This window comes from Urocitellus parryii, chromosome 3 (genome assembly GCF_045843805.1).
Source record: "Urocitellus parryii isolate mUroPar1 chromosome 3, mUroPar1.hap1, whole genome shotgun sequence".
In the NCBI taxonomy this organism is placed as follows: Eukaryota; Metazoa; Chordata; class Mammalia; order Rodentia; family Sciuridae; genus Urocitellus; species Urocitellus parryii.
Genome location: NC_135533.1, coordinates 145,987,561 through 146,008,728, shown reverse-complemented (window position 1 = coordinate 146,008,728; position 21,168 = coordinate 145,987,561). Strand labels below are relative to the sequence as shown.

The following is a 21,168-nucleotide window of genomic DNA, read 5'->3' as shown; positions in this document are numbered from 1 at the left end:
GTCCCTTCCTCTCAAATATAATCACCTGGAGGGTGAGACCAAGCAGAATGAGTTGACACAAAGTTGACACCCAATAAATATTTGTTGACTGGGTACATGAAGACAAGCCTAGGGTATTTTACTTGGCACCGAGCCTGGGCGCAATAAAGTTTGGCTGCATGGTACATTTGCTAAATGAATTACGGAACCAATGAACTAGGAAGGGGCGAAGGCAGCGCTCAGCCTGGACAGGCTACCTGACAGTTGGGGACCCGCGAGCAGCAGGCTGTTGATTGAAGGTTGACAGCTGAGTGGCAGTCAACGGACGCGTACCGCGGTTCCTGATTGGCTGGTGCTGTAGTACCTCGGGAAGGGGCGGGAAAAGGGGGGCTCTGAGCGACTGCTGCGCTTGGAGGGGGCGCGGCGGCAGGCGTCCGTCCGCCAGAGGCTGTAGGAGCCCCAGTCGCCTGGAACCAACAGCCGACGTCTCCGCGCATGGGCCGGGCGCGAGGGGCGGGGCGAGCGTCACGTGAGCGTGTTTTGGGCACGTGACCCGCGCAGGGCCCAGGCTCGCCCCCGCCTCCTCCCTCCTCCTGTCGGCGGGTGTGATCCGAACGGCCTCGCCTCATCGCCTAGCGCCCCCCTCAGCCGCCGCCGCCGCCGCCTCGGTCCGCCGGCCATGTCCCCCGGCCGCCGCCGCCGCCGCCCGAGCGCGGCGCTCCCGCAGCCCGCAGCGCGCTGAGCGCGGGCCCGTGCTGCCGCTCGCCCGCCCCGGGGCCCCCTTGTTCTCCGCGCCGCCGCCGCCGCCATGTTGGGTTTAGAGCCGCAGCGGAGCCGCCGCCGCCGCCGCGGGTGAGGGAGGCCGAGAGCGGAGCCCGCCCCGCCCCGGGGCCCAGGGAGCGGGGCCGCCTCGGAGCCCGGCCTCTCCCCGCCAGCCGCCTTCCCCGCCCGCCGTGCGAGCCGGCCCGCGAGCGAGCGAGCAAGCGAGCGCCGGGCCCCGGCTGCGCCTTCCGCTCCCTGCGCGAGCGAGCGAGCGAGCCCGCCGCCGCGGGGCCCGGCCACTGCCTGCGGCGGAGCCCACGAGCGTCAGCGCCATGGCGGAGCAGACCTACTCGTGGTGAGTGCGGGACTCCGGGAGGCCGGGGCGCGGCGTGGGTGGGGGTCGCGCGCCGCCGCGCGGGGGGGAGAGCAGGCGGAACAGGTGCGCGCTGGGCCGCGGGTTGGGGGTGCACGCCCCCTTGGCCCCCGGCGTAGGGGCGGCTGGCGCGCGGGGACCTCGGCGAGCGGCCGGGGGGACCCGGCGTCCGGGGAGGGGGATGGAGGCGGCCACGGCGGATGTCATTTGGTCATGGGCGGAGCAGGTGATGGAGAAGGGGAGTGTGACCCCGGGAGTGGGAATCTCTGCGGATAGGAAGTTGAATCCGACCGGCACCCCGGAACTGACCTGGGGTGGCCACGGGGCAGCGGGGATCGAGAGGCGGAGAGAGGCGGGCCGGGGCAAAGGTGGGCCACCGGGCCGAGAGGGAGCTCCGTGAGAACAGGTGATAAGAGGCAGAACTTTCAAGTTGTGAGAGAGAAGCAGCCGTCTTGTCTGTGGGGCTGCTGTTCAGCTCTGGCATCCCAAGCTAAGGGGGAGTTGGTGAGGTGGCCAGAGGCCCAGGAGTGGGCCCCTGATAGAGAGGAGTTGGAAGGGGGGCCTGTTTGGATGACCACCTTCTGGTGGCGGTAGGATATGGGCAGCGTCTTTGTAAAGGTTGCTCCTGTGTTCTTAGGGATTTTAGGTGTGCTTGTGCCCCAGGCCATATACCGAAATGGAGGACCTGCAAGTTATGCCCATTTGTGTAGGACTTTTATCAAGTAGCTCCTTCGTGTCTTAACGATGCGTCCTTGCAGTTTAGGGGCATGCATTTCCTGATAAGGGAGTGCCAGGGTTGGGGGCAAGCGGGAAGAGAGGCCCTCCTTTTTGCGTGCCAAGGTGGAATATCTGCAGAAGGGGTGGAAGGAAGGAAGGGAGTGAAGTATGGAAATTGTGTGGTGGGAAGGAAGTAATGGCTTGAGGGTGAGGAGGTAAGGAATAGATGATTGGAGGTGTGGGGATGGGAATTCTGGTTGCAGTCTAGAGAGATTGTTCGAAGATGTTTTATTCTTTGAAGCACATGCAGTTTGGGACAGAATGGCAGACTTCCTTTCTTAGAAAAGAGCATAGTAGAATGGGAAGTGTACGACATTTGGAGTTGGAAGACCTGATTTGGAGGTCCGGTTCACCCTCTAACTTGTTTTGTAACTGGGCAAGCTAGTGGGTTCTTCATTCCCTTTTCCTCATCTATAAAAGAGGGGAATTGCCTTTTTTCACAAGTTAAAAGGATTAAATGAATACCTTTATGAAGTGCTCTTTTTAATTGCAAAGTGCCATAATTATAACTAAATTGTAATTATCATAGGGAAACATGAAAAAACGGTAATGTCTGAATATAAAGAATGGTTTTGGGTAGAAAGCTTTAACCAAATGGATGATTTGTAGTGTTTGGGGTTATGATAAATCAAGAACTCATTGTATCCTCACATAGGGGAAAGAGGGTTATTAGTGATTGAAGATAATAATTCAAGAGGGAACTTAAAAATGTATACACAATTTCAAGAAAATAATAGATCGAAAAGAAGGAACTCTTCAAGAATTAAAATTTTAGAGTTGTGACTGTATAGTATTTTAAAAAGACAAAATTATTTAATAGTTTTGAGCAGCATTGAGCTGCATCTCAGGAGCAGGTGGTGTGAAACGCAAGGTTTCAGTTCAAGCATTCTTGTGGATGGAATAAGAACTGAAGCTGGAGGTGATTCTGTCATGTTTCATGGTAACTCTTCTAGAGCTGCTCCTACTCTGGCCCAAGTGAGAGTTCTCATGGCTGCCTTGTTCTTGCTGTATTGTATGGAAGTCATGGGTGGTTGAGAAATGGGGAAAGTGTTTTTACTGTAGATTAGCTACACATCACCTCCATGTAATGTGGGTTGGGTCTATTAGTTAAAGGGGAGTTACTTTGTGAAGTTTGATAATTTTATTTGAAAACTCTTCAGATCTCAGTTCCCTTTATTTAGGTTACAGGCAATGGAGCGCCTCAAAAATCAGGATGTTTAGCTAACCCCTCGCATCTAGCATGTTTTGAGATGGAGAAAAGTTTTTTTTACATCATATTGAGAGAAGATGATATACAGGGGAGAGGTTTGGAAAACTGGACAGCTTCCTAGTTCTTTCTGAGTTAACCAGACAACAATATAAAGAGCTGTACACACATGGCATTTAATATATTGTTCATTCTCTGAGTTAGCACTCAGAATTAAATTTAATTCTCCCAAGTCCCTAAGAACATATTTTCCTATTTTATATAAGAGAAAATAGTCTCAGAAGATCGAAGAAATGGCCAGAGCATTTCACCTGTGATTCATTCTTTTGTTTAACATGAATTCTGTATTTTGCCTGTTTAAATTGAAATATAAATATAGAAATGTATTTCAGAAAGTATATATGTAAACTAATTTTTTAGATTACCTGTAGTTTTGTAGCATCTATGTTACTCTTCCCTTGGCTTGTGCTAAAAAATCAAGAATTGATTAAAAAAAAAAAAAAAAAAAGACTTGCATTTTACTTACTTGTATGTGGCCTTCAGGAAAAATCAACCTGTGGAGACTGCTGTGGCACTATAGATTTGTCTTGAAAATGGAGTTAGTGAGGAATGTAGACATGTATGAAAATAGACTCCTTTAGGATTGTCATGTAATAGGACATATAAGCTATAAAAAAGATTGGCCAGGAGTTGGTAATTAGTGAAGTTAAGGGTTGAGTACATCAGACGTTTATTATTTTATTCTGTTGATTTTTTGGTGGGGAGGTTATCAGGGCTTGAATATGGGCACTTAACCACTGAGCCACATTCACAGCCCTTCCTATTTTTTATTTTGAGACAGGATTTGGTTAAGTTGCTAAGGCTGGTCTTGAAATTGCAATCTTCCTGCCTCAGTCTCCCGAGTCACTGGGTCTACAGGCCTGTGCCACTGTGCTCAGCTAGTTTTAATACTTGTATTTCTGTCTGCATCACTCCCTTCTGTTCTTGTGTAAATACTGAATCTCCTCATTAAACACTAACCTTTGTCCTCCCATGGTCCTAGCACATTGTCTTGCACATAGCCCCTGTTAAATTTTGAGTAAATTTTAAATTTGAAGTAAATTTTGAGTGAATATGATAGTAAATTTTCAAGGTGGCTTATCCTTTGTTGAAAGAATATTAAATACAGAGGGAGGTTACTAAAGGATGAATGTTAATTCGTGTACTTATAAAGAAGAACTTTTGGTATTGGATTTCCTGATGTTCCAATGCTGTAAGAATGAGGAATGCTATCCCATATTATAGATAAAAGCTATTGAGAATTAAAAGGAGAACTTAAAGTAACTGGTAGTAACACCAGGATCTTTATCATGATGTAATGACAAGATTTTGCATATATCTTTTTTGCTCATACACTGAGGAAGTAAAAGAATGCAAGTGAAAACACAAACAGAACGTGCAAACTAGACTTATTTTATTAATTTGAGAAAAACACCTTTCTAGGTGTACTCTTTTAAAGAGAGAGAGAGAGAGAGAGTTTTAATATTTATTTTTTAGTTTTCGGCGGACACAACATCTTTGTTTGTATGTGGTGCTGAGGATCGAACCCGGGCCGCACACATGCCAGGTGAGCGCTCTACCGCTTGAGCCACATCCCCAGCCCTCTAGGTGTACTCTTATGAGCACTTGTTTTAGTGTAAGTTCTGGAAGAAACAGGAGCTTGTCTCTTGAGGATGTCAATGCAGTACTTGTATAATTGCATTTGGACCCTGCTAAAAATTACTTATATTGAGGTTAATGTTTGTGCAAGGGGGAAAGAAGTCAATTTGTCCAAACCCTTCAAGTGAGTTCATTAGCAAAGTATTATCATAATAATTTTATTCTTTGTTTTGAATATGCTAAGGTTTCACAAGCATTGCAAAATAAGGAAGATAAGGCTCCAAGAGTATAAATAATTTGCCTAAGGAAACAAATGTTTGTAAAAGGGCTCAAAGTCAAGACTGTTTGACACTAAGATTCTGATACTGAATCTGTCATTACTTTAAGCCAACCATTTTTTTTGCTTAAGTTCCTATATTAGCCTTCTCTTTGGGTTTCTTACGGTCTCTACACAATGGCCATTCTCCTGAGTGGCCTTCTAACAACTTAAGCCAGATCATGGCAGTCCTATGCTTAAAATTCTGCAGTGGCTTTTGGGTCCAGTTAGAATAAAGTCCTAATTCCTTAGTGCAGTTCTTCCTGTTTTGGCCTTGTTTTTAATCTCTTAAAGATGACAGACAGTGGGCTGGGGTTGTGGTCCAGTGGCAGAGCGCTTGCCTCATACATGCGAGGCACTGAGTTTGATCCTCAGCACCACATGAAAATAAACTAAATATATTGTGTCCATCTATAACTTTGTTTATTAAAAAAAATAAACAAAGCAAAATAAAATGATGACATTAATTAAAAAAAAAAGATGACAGTAAACAAAATAAACTATATGAGGGTGAGACTCTTTCCGTTTTGGCACTCTCTCCAGTGTCTGTCAATAGGTGGTTGATAAAATTGTACTGAATTAATGCGTGAGAATGCGTCTACCTGTGCCATCTATTTTAAAATCTAATTTCAGGGCTTAATTGTATGGAGGTGGTATATTATTGTGATAATGGTCATTTTCATGTCACGTATTTGCAAAATAGTGCTAACTCAGAGAATGAACAATAATGCAGATCTTCAGAACTAATGGAAGGCAGTTCTAATTGAGGATTATTGTTGTGATCATTGCATCTGACATGATCATACCTGATTATAGCTGCTGAAAGTTTTTTTTTTTAAAGAAACTAGTTGAAAACTTATGTCTAGAATTATAGATGTTAGAAGATTTGTTTATTATTTTAAAAACATGTTTTGCCTGTAGTTAAAGTGCTTTGATAATATTGTTTCGGGGATGCATGATTTAAACTAAAATTAGCCAAAGCTATAACACCATGAATCAGTATTTAAATTGTTTTTCTCAGTGTCTATTATGAAGCCTTTAGGGGAGAAAAAAGCTAAAGAGTTTGTAACCGTATCAGCCTGTAATTATCAAGTAGTACTACAGATTTAAATGCCCAAAGTATTTCTCGAAGTAGATTTCTGTGTGTTCATTTGTTTTAGAGATGACAATGCCATTGAATTGTGAGATGTTACATAGTTCCATCTAGTTACATTTATTTTAACATCAATAATATTAATTTTTGTCATTCTTTCTTGTTTTATCAAACCATTTTATGAAAAATCAGAAAATGTTCTAAAAAGATAGTGTCTGACCAAGGGCTATTTTAGTTGAGTATTGTTGGCATCTGAAACTTAATGTGATTGCTTTCCCTGGCAGTAAAGCCAGTGAGCATACATTTTGATTTTTAAAATCTTTGTCCTTTTTTTGTTTGTTTATTTGTGATACCGGGGATCAAACCCAGGGCTTTGCACATGCTAAGCAAGTGCTCTACCACTGAGCTCTGTCACCCAACCCTTGATTTTTAAAATCTATAATCTACTTGTTGATGTAGCTGGAGTTTAGTTTTCCTTCTTAGGAATTAAAGTACTGGCTTTGTGTGTTGCATGTATAAATTAGGAAATGTTTAGAATTTGGGAGTTTCTGTAGCATATTTTCTAATCCTCACCTAAAGATTTAGAAGTGGAGGGCTCTCCTTCTGGAATTTTAACCACTTAGGTTTTTAGGGGGGCTTCAGGTAGCCAAATGCAGTTTATAGGGAGAAATCTATGGTTAGTCCTCATGATCCTTGTATTGAATTGTTACTACTCAGCTTTTTAATAGGTCTCACTAAGGCCACAGTTTAAAATGAAACATTCAACAGCCCCTAAGAAAGTTGTTTGTAGCTATATTTAAAGTATTACACCAGTAACTATGCATTAGCCTAATAGAGATTTTATAGAAGAATCTTATTTTTTGGCTTATAGGGTTTACCTTAACCTGGTGGGAAAATTATAGATAATGTCTCTTTTGGAGTTTTATTGATGGTGAAGAACCACTAAGGTAGTGCTCTTAAATAGAAGTATGCTGTAGTTATTTTTACATGTTTTTGAATTATACTGAATGTAAATAATCATTCAAAAATTCATTTTTCATTAAATTTTCATTTGAAATTCTGATATGAGTACCAAATTCTTTACTGGTTTCATATCATGAAATCTCTAGTTTGAGAGTGAATCTTTACCTCTCATTAACTGTCAGCTAGCCATGCCTTAGTTCCAGTCTTGCATTTTGTGCAGTGGCTGTGCCTGTCCTCTATAAGGTTGTTGTGAGGATTCAGTGAGATGATGTATGTAGAATGCTGTGTAAATTCCTAAGTGCTGTACAAAGACATGCTACTTGTCGTCTTCATTATTTGTTAGATCCCAGTAGGTTTCACACAGAATCTTTGCTATAGAAATTCTTTTTCTTTTTTTTTTTGGGGGGGGGGCGCATACCAGAGATTGAACTCAGGGGCACTAGAACACTGAGCCACATCCCCAGCCCTATTTTGTTTTTTATTTAGAGACAGGGTCTCCCTGAGTTGCTTCGCACTTCACTTTTGCTGAAGTGGGCTTTGAACTCATGATCCTCCTGCCTCAGCCTCCTGAGCCACTGGAATTACAGGTGTGTGCCACTGCACCTGGCCTAGAAGTGCTTTTTTTTTTTTTTGTTTCACAGTTTAATCAGCATTTTTGAGATGTCCATTCTATTTAGCATGTTTGAGATCTTCATTCTATTTAGAATGCCAAGTAATGCCATTTGGAAAAAAATAGAATAGTTTGTAAATTGTTTTTCCCCCTCTTGGTACTGGGGATTGAACCTAGGGGTACTTTGGCATGTGCCAATGTATCTGTCATGCAGTTTGTCATTGATTTATTGTTTCTTTGAAAAGTATCAAGATTCATATTCCATCACTACATTCCACAAAACAAAGGAAAACTGTGAATTGAATAAAGTTAACCTTTTGTTTTTGATAGTTTTATTTTGATCTTTTAAAAGATAGCTTCCTGGGCTGGGATGTGGCTCAAGCGGTAGCGCTCGCCTGGCATGCGTGCCGCGCCCGGGTTCGATCCTCAGCACCACATACAAACAAAAATGTTGTGTCCGCCGACAACTAAAAAATAAATATTAAAAAATTCTCTCTCTCTCTCTTAAAAAAAATAAAAGATAGCTTCCTTCATAATCTACTCAAGAAAGAGCTGTGAGGTGGATAAATCTTTCCCTAGTTTTCTTTTTAATTCACAGGAAAAGTTTTCCACCATTCTAAAATGCCTAAGGAGTGACTCTGAGCAGTTTCTTATCTATTTCCTAAACTTCATACCAAGTCTGAGGGGCACACCCACTTCCCTTCATCTGAGAGCCCCAGGCCTGGGCTTCACTCTTGACCTAACTAGGACATGCCCGGTAAAGTTTTGTTCATTGTTTCTTCAGCCTGGGCATATGGATATTTTGACCTAAATATAGTGCCTGACTTTGTGTTGTCGTAAACCTTTATTTAAAAGGAAATATTATGCTGACACCTGTAGCTCGTTTCTGACTTTATAAACTTAATAGAAATTTAAATTCATTTTTCACAAATGTTTAAAAAAACTACTGTTAGAAATAAAAATTAGTTGGAAAGAACAAATTCTCTTATTGTTACCATAGATTAGTGTAAACATTTTTAGAAATGCCACCTGGGACTACAAGCCAGGGCTAGCTAGAGTTAATTGAAGATTAGAGATAAGGTTATTTAACCAAAGGAAAGAATGGAAGAGTAGAAATTGAGGCCTGAGAAACTCACACTTGAGAAATGGGAGGAGGTAGAGGGGTCAGAATAAACCCCAACAGAAGTAGAATAATTAGGAAGGTGCAGTGGCACAAGAAAATGAAAGGCACAGAAAGATTTAGGGTCTGGAGTGTAAAAAGGCTGTAGAGTTCAGAGGGAATGAAGAAAAAACAAGTTGTTGAATTGGTAAAGGAAGTCATTGTTGAAAGTGCACTAATAAAGATCAGAGTAGTGAAGGTGAGAGCCAAATTAGGGATGAGTAGTGAAGAGATAAAGGCATCCTTGGGCACTGAGGATTTGTTTGAGAAAATGTTAAAAAAAGACCTAAGTGTGAGGGGCCAATGGTTCTAGTAGGCTGCCGGGTCATAAAGGTCTTTTTATTTTTTGTCTTTTTGTTTTTGTTTGTTTGTTTTTTAAGTATTTTTTTTTTTAAATAGGGAGAAAAATGTGTGTTTGAAAATAGGGGAAAGAGGAAATTGATCTTGGAAAGAGAAGATTGTTTATTTTATTTATTTATTTATTTTTATGTGGTGCTTGGGATTGAACCCAGTGCCTTGATCCTGACCCCTGAGAAGATTGTTATTTTAACTATAAGTTTAGAGATATCTTTTTTAAAAAAATTATTACAGCTGGGCTGGGGATATGGCTCAAGCGGTAGCTAGCTCACCTGGCATGCGTGCGGCCCGGGTTCGATCCTCAGCACCACATACCAACAAAGATGTTGTGTCCGCCGAGAACTTAAAAATAAATATTAAAAATTCTCTCTCTCTCTCTCCCTCCTCTCTCACTCTCTCTTTAAAAAAAAATTATTACAGCTAATTGTGAAGAGAATTTAATGGAGAATGTTTAATGTGTATGTACAGTATTTGTCTCCTTTGGTATTTATATTGTCACTAGTCTAATTACATTGTATTTGGATATTATTATTATTATTATTATTATTATTTTAATTGTGACATTTAACCTCTTTTTAAAACCTGACTTTAAAAACAGTTTGGGCTTCCCCATATTTCCTTTAAACACTTGTTATTTCATCCAAACTAGATTATTACTGTCTCCCTATTTATTTTAGGTCACTCTTCTACATGGTTCGTCCTTCTTCCAAGACTCTAAATAATGTTAATCTTACTTGTCTTTCAAGCTGAAATGCTGTCCTCTTGTTTCAGGACATTCTGATTGGCCCAGGAGAAATATTCTGCTGTAGTTATAGTCTGTTTCTGTCATATGGACAGCACTTGTGATTTTCTGACCTTATGGCTTTTTTTCCTTCTTCTTTTTTGGTGGAACTGAGAATTGAACCCAGGAGCACTGTATCCACATCCCTAGCCGTGTGTGTGTGTGTGTGTGTGTGTTTGATTGAGACAGGGTCTCTGTTGTTGTGGATGCCCTTAAACTTGCTAGCCTCCTGCTTCAGACTTCTGAGTAGCTGGCATTACAGACATGCATCATTGTGCCTGGCTATATTGAATGTATTTAATGTGGCCGCTGTCCCACCTTGACAGTGAACTCTGTAAGGATAGGATCAAAGTCATTCATTTTATGATATAAAGACCTACACATAGTAGTTGTGCTGATTTTTTTTTTTAATAAGGGTGTTTTAGAGGTGAAATTTGCTAGATGATAGATTTTAGAATGTTTTCCTTAAACTATAATGACAGGACACATAGAAAAGAGGCATGAATATTTAACCTAACATTCTCAGTGCTCTTTGAATTAAATACAAAAGTAAAATTCTTACTGTCAAGTTGGTTCAAGTGTTACAGCCAGATTTACCTACCTTCCCAACATTCTGATAGCACCTAAAAAAGAAAGTGGCTTAACCTGGGAACTGAACACTGAGGGAGCCGATTACAAAGGATCACAGAATTTTTTTTTTTTTTTTTTGGTAGTTGTAGATGGACAGAATGCCTTTTTTTTTTTTTTTAAATTATTATTATGTGGTGCTGAGGACCAAATCCAGTGCCTCACGAATGCCACTGAGCTACAGCCCCAGCCCCCAGATCACAGATTCTTTAGAATGGACATCATCATTAATCTCCAGTCTTTTTGAACTGGACCGTAGTCTGTTACCAACTTTTTTCTACTCTTTCCTCTCAAACAGGCACTTATGGGGCATACATTATTACTTTTCTAAAGTGTAGAAGCCCTGCCTTTTTTTTTTTGAATTAACAAATCAATTTTAGAGAAAAAATTTCAATAATATGCTCAAGTGGAAATATTTTACAGGAAAGCTTCCTTTGAGATTGGATTGTATTGGAAACTAGCTTCTGAACAATTTAACATTTCTCTTTTTTGGTTACTATTTCAGTAATTCATATTTTTTGTATTTAAGCTTTTTATTTAAAAAGCAATACAAATGAAAAAAATGGAACTTGTTTGGCTGTCAGCCTTTTCTTTCTAAAAGTTCTCTTTTTAACTTGTTTCTTTTCTCTTGTTTAATAGTGTTTATTTGGAATGGGCAATTTTAAAAAATCTCTTGGCCTGCTGTTTGCATATTTTAAATTTAATAGATATAACAGTGCCTCAGTCTTAGGCTAGAATTAACTAACAACATCATCTGGAATAGGCATAAACCAGAAGTTTGAGGGTTTGTTAATTTTTGGGTTTTGAACCTTTGCATTCTCTGCAGTAGTGAAAGCCTATAGGCCTATGTATGATCTATTAGTCTGGAAATTCATGGATAGCAAAAGTTATTAAAAAAAAAAAGTCAAGACTTAACATTAACCAGCTTGAAATAAAAGGGAATAAGTAGAAGTAGGGGAGAACAGTGACTAGCAAATGTAATCAGACAATAGGAGGAGACGCAAAGATCATAGATCATAGTACGCTTTAGGTTGGGATAGCAAATGAAAAATAGAGCCAGCCACTACTAGGAAATAGGTAATTGACCAGAGTCATCATGAAGCAAAGGGACAAATAGCCCTAAACATCTTTAGAAAATCAACTTTGTGCTCAGTTTAGATTTACAAAGTTGATAATGAGTCAACATTTAGTGATAGGGCAGTCTTAGCCTGCTCTAGTAGCTGTTGAGTGCACCCTGTTTGGGCTTCACAGAGGTTGGAGACCTTGATTCTCATCAAATAAGTTAGTAAATTTCTGTTCATTTCTCCTTCACTCTCTCCCTCTCTCCCTCTCCATATTTAAAATTTTATTCTTACAGTTTGCCTCCTCTTCATTTCCCCAAATTTTTGTTCCAGAATGACCTGTCTCTGTGTTCCCTGTACTTGCCTCTTTTAAGTATTGTTCCTTGTAAAGTTTTGAGGACAGGGACTATGTTTTGTTCATAGGTTTATCCTCCATGGTTCTGCACATTTTTTTTTCCAAATGTTATTTCATATTTGATTTTAAAACACAATAATCCTAAAAGTAAAAATTATATTTAGTTAAGGTGGAAAAGTACACAGTATCTTAAGTTGCTATCAGCCTTCAGTTTGAGAGCTTACAGGGACAGATACCACATATCTAAGTGTTAGATGACTATCTTAAGCTGAGTAAGTAACACTTATTAGTCTGGACCTACTTTGATAATCATCATTTAATTTATGTAGCCTCTTAGTTACTGTGTCAGTTAGCTGTTGCCACAGTAACACTGCATAGCAGATTACCCCAAAACTCATGACTTGAAATAATCAGATATTCTCGTGGATCTGTAGGTTGGCTGGTGCAACTCTGCTTCTTCAGATCTGTGTATTGGGACAGCTCATGCTTCATGTGTGTTCATTTTGGAGCCCAGGCTAAATGGGAAGTAATGACCCAGGTGAAACTCCACTAATGATACTGACAGGAACTTGAGAAGACAAGGGAAAACTGTAGGATTTCTTATGATTCAGGCTCAGAACTGGCACACTTCCATTTCTGCTTCACTCTTTTGACAAAAACAATTCATATGGTTGAAATCAAGGACAAGGAGCCACAAAAATCTTACTCCTTTAGTGGAGGAACTGTAAAATCACATTGCCAAGTACTAGATCCTGGGAGCAGTGAGGAATTAGGGCCACTAGTGCAGTCTACCACAGTCAAGGTAGATTTTTTTTATTCTTTCTCAAATGAAAATTTCGGGCTGGGGATGTGGCTCAAGCGGTAGCGCGCTCGCCTGGCATGCGTGCGGCCCGGGTTCGATCCTCAGCACCACATACCAACAAAGATGTTGTGTCCGCCGAGAACTAAAAAATAAATATTAAAATTCTCTCTCTCCCTCTCTCTCTCACTCTCTCTTAAAAATAAATAAATAAATAAGTTAAAAAAAATAAAATAAAATGAAAAATTTCATATAGGCAAAAAACATAGAGGCCCCCCCTTTCTATAGCATTTTGTTTTCATTCTGATATTTATATTTTGTAAATAGTTCTTTTGAGATATAATTCATATACCATGTAATTCAGACATTTAAAGTGTACAATTCAGTGAGTTTTGGTATATTCACAGAGTTGCACCAAACATCACCACAATCAATTTTAGAACAACTTCTTCATCTCCAAAGAAAATCTATACATATTAGCAATTATTCCCCATTCCTTCTCATCAGCCACTGGCAGCCACTTAATGGTCTTACTGGATTTGCCTGCTTCAAAATTAATGGAATCTTACAACTGTGTGGTCTTTGGCATCTTATTTCTTTTGCTTAACAATGTCTTGTAAGGCTCATACATGCTGTAGCATGTATCAGTGCTTAATTCCTTTTTATTTCCCAATAATTTCCCCTTGTATGTGTATACCAAATTGTATCCATTCATCAGTTGATGGACATTTGGGTTGTTTCCACTTTGGTGCTGTTATGAATAATACTGCTATGAACATTTGCATATCATTTTTTTTTCTAGCTTAATACTTTGAGTAAATTCTTTGAGTAAAATTGCTGGCTCATAGAGTTTTTAACATGTTAACAAACTGCCCAGCTTTTTCAAAAGGACAGCACCATTTTACATTCTTAGCAACAATGTATTTGAGTTCTAATTTGTCTACATTTTCACCAAAACTTGTCATTGTTTTTAAAATTATAACCATCCTGGTAGGTATGAAGTGGTATCTTGTTGTGGCTTTTATTTGTGTGTTTTTATTTAATTAGGGTTTATAAAGGAAAATAGCAATGGTTTTAAAAGTTAGATGTTTGTTCTTAAAAATACAGTACTGAAGTTGAACCCCAGTTTTATTTACCTAAAAATCTTACATAGAGAAAAAAGAATTTTAATACATGTCACTCCTTGGTGCCCATAGTCTATTGTAGTCACTACTTCAAGGATAGGTTGAGGATAAGGAGATGACTGATCAGAACCCCAGTGATAGTGGATTAAAAAAAAACAAACCAAAACACCTTGTCTTAAGACACTTGAATGTTTAGATACAAAGACTTTCATCATATTTGACCATTGCATTAAGTAATGTTGACTGTTGAATACCTTAGTGTTAACAAGAAATGTTCAATTAGCCATCATTCTGGTTTTCTTAGCACTGACATATAGTTACTCCAAGCTTTTGGATCATAAGCTTTTGGATTGTGGTCCATGAATGTGACAAGAGTCATATATATGACAACTTAATTTATCTGATACATCCTACTGCATTTGTCTTTGAATTCTTGGCATTTGTGTTAGTGTGAACCTAGGATCCATTTCTGAGTTCATGGATTCAAATTTAAAGGCCACATGAAATCCTGGGTCTTAGGTCCTCAATGCACAGTTGTGGAGTTAAAGAATACCATAAAGTGGTACTGTCTTTTCAGTTAAGTTCATTTGGTGGCTATGTTGAATTTATGGTATACATTATGATTGTGATAATTTATAAATATTTTTATTTTTATATTGGTTCATTAATTACTACTTGTTTTTTTTCTTTGTACTGGGAATTGAACTGAGGGGTGCTTAACTACTAAACTACATGTTCAGCCCTTTATTAAATTTTTTAATTTAGAGACAGGGTCTCACTAAGTTGCTTAGGGCTTTGCTAAATTGATGAGGCTGGCTTTGAACTTGTAATCCTCCTGCCTTAGCCTCCTGAGCTGCTGGGACCTGCTAACTTGTTTATTTTTGAAATGTGCTTGAAAGCTTTAACTTTACTGAGAAAAACGGTCTTTCATTATTCTTTTTTGAGTTTCAGATGCTTTGGTTTGTTGTTATTATAAAATATTAATTTAAGGCCTATTTCTCAACTGAGTGTACAGTCTTTAGTGACTAAGCTCTAAGTTAGTTGGACACATGGGGTCAGAATTGGGAGCCTTATTTAAATAATTCTACTCCTGTGATAATAAAACCTAATTTAGGCTTTTTTTGGCAACAAAATAAGACCTTAACTTACATGAAGTTACTTATTATATGTATTTACTATACATGGGGCCAATTTTCAGTCACTTGTATTATGGTCTACTGATTGAGATCCTTCTTGGAATGTTAGGGCAGTACTAATGTATGTACCTGTTGCCTTTCTTTAAAAAATAAAAAAAAGAGGAGGAGGTGGAGGAGGAATCAGGATTCTGAAACATTTCTAGTCACAAGAATGGCAGATAAGGGATTTTGGAGCTATAATGTATATTGGTGAAATTTTGGAAAATGTGGATGAACATAAGAAATAAAAAACCTCCCATAATTGTATCAACGTAATGGAATCTTTTATTAAATTTATTGTATATCCTTCAAGCTATTCCCCTTCTCGGTCTATTCCCTAAAGCCCTAACAAGAGCATGCTACAGGGACACTGCTACATCGATGTTCATAGCAGCTCAATTCACGATAGCAAGACTGTGGAACCAGCCTAGATGCCCTTCAATAGATGAATGGATAAAAAAAATGTGGCATTTATACACTATGGAGTATTACTCTGCATTAAAAAATGACAAAATTATAGAATTTGGAGGGAAATGGATGGCATTAGAGCAGATTATGCTAAGTGAAGCTAGTCAATCTTTAAAAAACAAATACCAAATGACTCCTTTGATATAAGGGGTGTAAACAAGGACAGGGTAGGGACGAAGAGCTTGAGAAGAATATTTACAGTAAACAGGGATGAGAGGTGGGAGGGAAAGGGAGTGAGAAGGGAAATTGCATGGAAATGGAAGGCGATCCTCAGGGTTATACAAAATGTCATATAAGAGGTAAGGAGGGGTAAGTCAAGAGAATACAAATGGAAGACATGATTTACAGTAGAAGGGGTAGAGAGAGAAAAGGGGAGGGGAGGGGAGGGGAGGGGAGGGGGGATAGTAGACAATAGGACAGACAGCAGAATACATCAGACACTAGAAAGGCAATATGTCAATCAATGGAAGGGTAACTGATGTGATACAGCAAGTTGTATACGGGGTAAAAGCGGGAGTTCATAATCCACTTGAATCAAACCGTGTAATATGATGTATTAAGAACTATGTAATGTTATGAACGACCAATAAAAAAAAAAAATTAAAAAAAAAATGGATTTTTTGTGACTTTATTAAAAAAAAATTACACTATACGATTTCATTGTTGAAAATCAGAGATCCCAGTTAGAAGTAAAAAAGAAAAATTATAATTGCCTAAAATTTAAATTAATGGAAATATTTCATATTACTCTTTCAGAATTATATATAGGAACTATAGATCATTTTTAACACAAAAATTGGAGCAGGTTCTTACTATTTTTAAATTTTTATGTGATTTTTAGTATCCACGGAAGAATGTATCTTCTGGGTATGTAAGTTATGAAGCATAACGAACACTCATGAACTTCATCTTTTGAGAACTATAGTGTAACTGATTATCTGGAAGCTCCCTTGTACTTCTTGGTCCCCTCCTATCTCTGCCCCCTATTCCTATTAGGGTAACTGCTGTTGTAAATCTTGTGTTTATCATTCCCTTTCTTTAAAAAAACACAAAACAAAACTAGTTTTACATTTGCATTTGTTCATAATATTTAATTTTGGTTTGTTTTAAATAAGGTGAGGTTTTACAAAAATACTATGTATTGTCTTTTATAATTCGCTTTTTTAAAAAAATTTTTAGTGGTAAAGATGGACACAATATCTCTATTTGTTTATTTAAATATCTTTATTTTTATTTATTTACTTTTATGTGGTGCTGAGGATTGAACCCAGGGCTTCATGAATGAGAGGTAGCACTCTACCACTGAGCCACAACCCCATCCCTATTTATTTATTTTTATGTGGTGCTGAGGATCGAACCCAGTGCCTCACGTGTGCAAGGCAAGTGCTCTACCATTGAGCCACAGCCTAGTCCTACAGTTTGCTTTTTTCAGTCAGCATTATTTCCAAGATGTTGCACTCATTTCCAGTGCTATATAGTGTTCTACATCCTATGAATATGCCATAATTTATTCTCTTGCTGATGAATATTTAGGGTTATAGTTTGAGGCAAGAGGTCTTGTGTAAACATTTTTGCACATATTCCTGGTTTTCATGGGTTTCCTGGTTTTCGTGGAAGGTAGGATATATACCTAAGGATGGAATCAATCAGTGTCTTATGGTATTTTTGTATCCTAAGAAATTCTTTTCTAGCTTGAGACCCTCTAAGCAAACATAGGTTAGGGTTAACGTTTTGCTTTTCTAGAATGTTTGATATATTTATTGTGAGTTAGGAATCCAGTTATCCCAGAATTATTTATTAACTAATCCCTTCTCAGTAATTTCTAATGTCCCCTCTGAGACTATTTCTTGCATATGTATATATGAACATGTTAGAATTGTAAATAGTATTTTATTATATGCTTTTATACTTAAGATATCTTGAATGTCTTTCCAAACCATTTAATATTTTATAGGTCAAGTTTTTATGGGTACATAGTAGGCTACTATATTCAGTATCTCTGTTTTTAAAAAATATTTTTTAGTTGTTGATGTACTTTTATTATTTATTTATTTGTATGTGGTGCTGAGGATTGAATCCAATACCTCATACATGCTAGCAAGCACTCTACACTGAGCCACAACCTCAGCCCCAGCACCTCTATTTTTATCATGTTCATTTCTGATTTTCTTAGTCTCTCTCTTCTAGAAAGCCTAAAACTGGGTTTCTTTCAAAAAAAAAAAAGTGCATGAAAGCATATATATAGTGTAATGTAATTCTATGTAATCTCTCTTTTTATTGTGATAAAATATACAGTCCAGTAACATAAAGTATATTCACATTGTTGTGCACCCATCATCATTATAGTGATTCCAAAACTTTATCTTCTCAAATTGAAACTCTGTATCCATTGAACTCTGAACTCCCCATTCCCTTCTCCTCACAAGCCCTGACATCCTCTCTTCTACTTTCCATCTCTGTGAATTTGACCATTCTAGGTACTTCATACAGATGAAATCACAGATATCCTTTTGTGATTGATTTATTTCACCCAGTATAGTGTACTCACAGTTCATTCATTGTAACCTGTGTCAGAATTTCCTTTTTAATAAGAGCGAATAGATTTCAAGTGTATGAATGTGTACCACATTTTGCATATCCATTTATTTATAGGTGGACACTGGTTGCTTCTGCATTTTGGCTCTTGTAAATAATGCTTCTATGAGCATAACTGTTTAAATAACTGTTCAAGTCTCTGCTTTCAGTTCTTTTGAATGCATACCCACAAGTGGGATTGCTGGTTCACATGGTAATTCTAAGTTTAATATTTTGAATAACTGCTATGCCATTTTCCATAGTGGTTGCATATTTTACATTCCCACCATGTATGCATAAAGGGTTTCAGTTTCTCCACATCCTTGCCAACACTAGTTTTCTCTTTTTTATAATTTTTAACTAATTTTCTCTTTTTAATAGCTATCCTAATGGATATGAAGTATTTCAAGTCTCTGTGGTTTTAATTTATACTTCTGTAGTGATTAGTAATGTTGAGCATGTGTTTTTGTGTGCTTATTGACTATTAGTATATCTTTGGAAGAGTATCTGTTCAAGTTCTGTGACCATTTTTTAGTTGGGTTGATTTTTTGTTGTTGTAAGAGTTCTTTATGTATTTTTTTATATTAAGCCCCAATTAATTTTGTAACCTCTGTGGCACAAAAGTTTATAATTTTAACAAAGTCCAATTCGTCTATTTTTTTTTTGTTTCTGTATTTCTGGTGTCTGTGAAATACAATATCATAATACTTTTCTCCTTAAAAAATTTTAAAAGTTGTATAGGTCTGTGATCCATTTTGAGTTTGTACTCATATATACTAAGTTCCAGCTTCATTCTTTCGTGTAATCACTTTTTAATAGGATGATAGTGGGCTGTACACACTGTGATGCTGTTATCTTTTTTTTTTTTTACACTCAACAGTGTAACTACAGCCCCTACCTTTTCCTTCTGATCCAGTCCTTCTGTATTCCATTGAATGGTGTGAGTCAGTGTGTATGAGACCTTTTAAATGTCTACCTTAACGTACTGCTAAAGTTAAAAGAAAATCAAATAGAAATGTTAAACTCAGGCATGAATATGGAAAAGACAAAGTCAGGGAAGGGAAAAGAAAAGAAGTGGGAGACTATGGGAATAAATATCAGCTTTTGCTCTCAGGAGGACAGAATGCACTTTGCTTGAAATTATCAGGCACAATGTTAAAATGTATATATACTGTGTGTATATAATTTATCCTTAAATCAATCCCCTGAAGTATAGGTATGATTTTCTACATTCTACAGTTGAAAAATTGATTACACATCCAAGATTTTATAGTTAATGAGTGGCAGAGCTAGAATTTGAACACAGGTATTTTTGACTACAAAGCTAGAACACTTTGCCATTAATGGTTCTCTGAGAGTAAAGAGAACCTTTGATCAAAGTAAGCTTGAGGAAGGCAAGGCATTAAATCCCTTTCTTGGAGTAGCATAGTATGAGGTCTGAGAAGTTGGATAGTAAAAAAGAAACCTGTTTAATTTTGTTTTAAATGTTAAGACACTAACTTGCCTAAGGGATGCATTCCTAGGCACCTTAGCCATACAACTCTACTTTAGCACTATTTTTGGAAGTGCCTCTTATAGTTGTGTTCTGCTTCTTATATTAGATCTAAGGACACAAGATTAAATCCTAACTTGGTGAGGAAGAGATCAATCCATAGACTAACTGACATAGACCAGTTGTGTAGCTTTTTGTGGGGAGATGTCAACTTTTGCCTCAAAGAGGTAATTCCAAAGGTAAATTCCATCTGACAACTTCGCTTGTAGTACAACAGGAGGATAGGACACTCATTTAGAGATATTTAAGAAAAACTAACATTTGACAAGCAACTCTTCTTACATGTGAGCTCTTAAGTTGTGTCTTGGTCATGAATTGTTCATTTTAACTGTACCACAGATAATATAAACTGTGATTTAGGAAATGAAAGATTGTCTCTGTTATGGATGTATTATTTAAATACTGAACAGAAACGTGTCAGAGTTGGTCAGCAAATGAATGATTCAGCAACCAACTTGCACTCGTATCGTAAGAGAAAGTTATCAACTGAATTGAGACCTAGTCCTTTGATTTTAGTATTCATAGGGCTAAACCTATCATTGTTTTTATAGAAAGTTCTTTGATATTTTTGCCCATTTTTCCAAGTTCTGTAAAGTGTCTTGTTAATGTTTAAATTGAAAGTACAATACAGCTGTTATTTAACTGGAACAAGATTGTCTTCTTCATGATATATTGCTTCTCTGTACCTAAGCAGCTTTTTCCCCATTAAAGTTCAGTTTTTAAAATGTATTTACTACATTAATTACCAAGTATTTTATGCTTTCTGTTGCTGCTTTTTAGTATATTTTTTAGTTGTAGATGGACACGATAACTTTATTTGTATTTGTTTATTTTTATGTGGTGCTGAGGATCGAACCCAGCACCTCATATATGCAAAGTAAGTGCTCTACCACTGAGAGCTCTACCACAACCCCAGCCCCTCTGTTGCTGTTTTAATGGAGATATTTCCCATTGTTTTTCTAGTTGATTATTAGTAATGTGTGGAAATATCATTGATGTTTTCCTTTTTAAAAAATATTTATTTTTTAGTTGTAGTTGGACACAATACCTTTATTTAATTATTTTTATGTGGTGCTGAGGATCAAACCCAGGGCCTCCCACATGCGAGGTGAGCGCTACTACTTAGCCACAACCCCAACCCATCATTAATGTTTTCTTGTAGATTTTTAAAAATATTCAGCAACTATAGTAGACTAATTATTCTAATGAATCTTTCCTTAATAATTATATAGAATTAAGAAGTAACATGTCTTTCAGTAATTTTTGTAACTCTTATTTGTTCCCGAATTAGGGTCCCTTTGTCCTTGAAACAGAAGACTACTTATGTTTAACCTTGAAATTTATGATATTGCGGGGCTGGGGATGTGGCTCAGCGGTAGCGCGCTCGCCTGGCATGCGTGCGGCCCGGGTTCGATCCT

At 38.1% G+C, this 21,168-nt stretch overlaps 1 protein-coding gene across 1 annotated transcript in view; it reads left to right on the top strand.

Moving 5' to 3' along the window:
* The first annotated feature begins 730 nt into the window (after positions 1-730).
* Sppl3 (signal peptide peptidase like 3) overlaps positions 731-21,168 on the top strand; it is a 111,292-nt gene continuing 90,854 nt past the window's right edge. Inside the window, exon 1 of the mRNA XM_026403425.2 lies at positions 731-1,096. Coding sequence (XP_026259210.1) covers positions 1,074-1,096 — 23 coding nt within the window. The 5' untranslated portion in view covers positions 731-1,073. The remainder of the gene's footprint in view (positions 1,097-21,168) is intronic.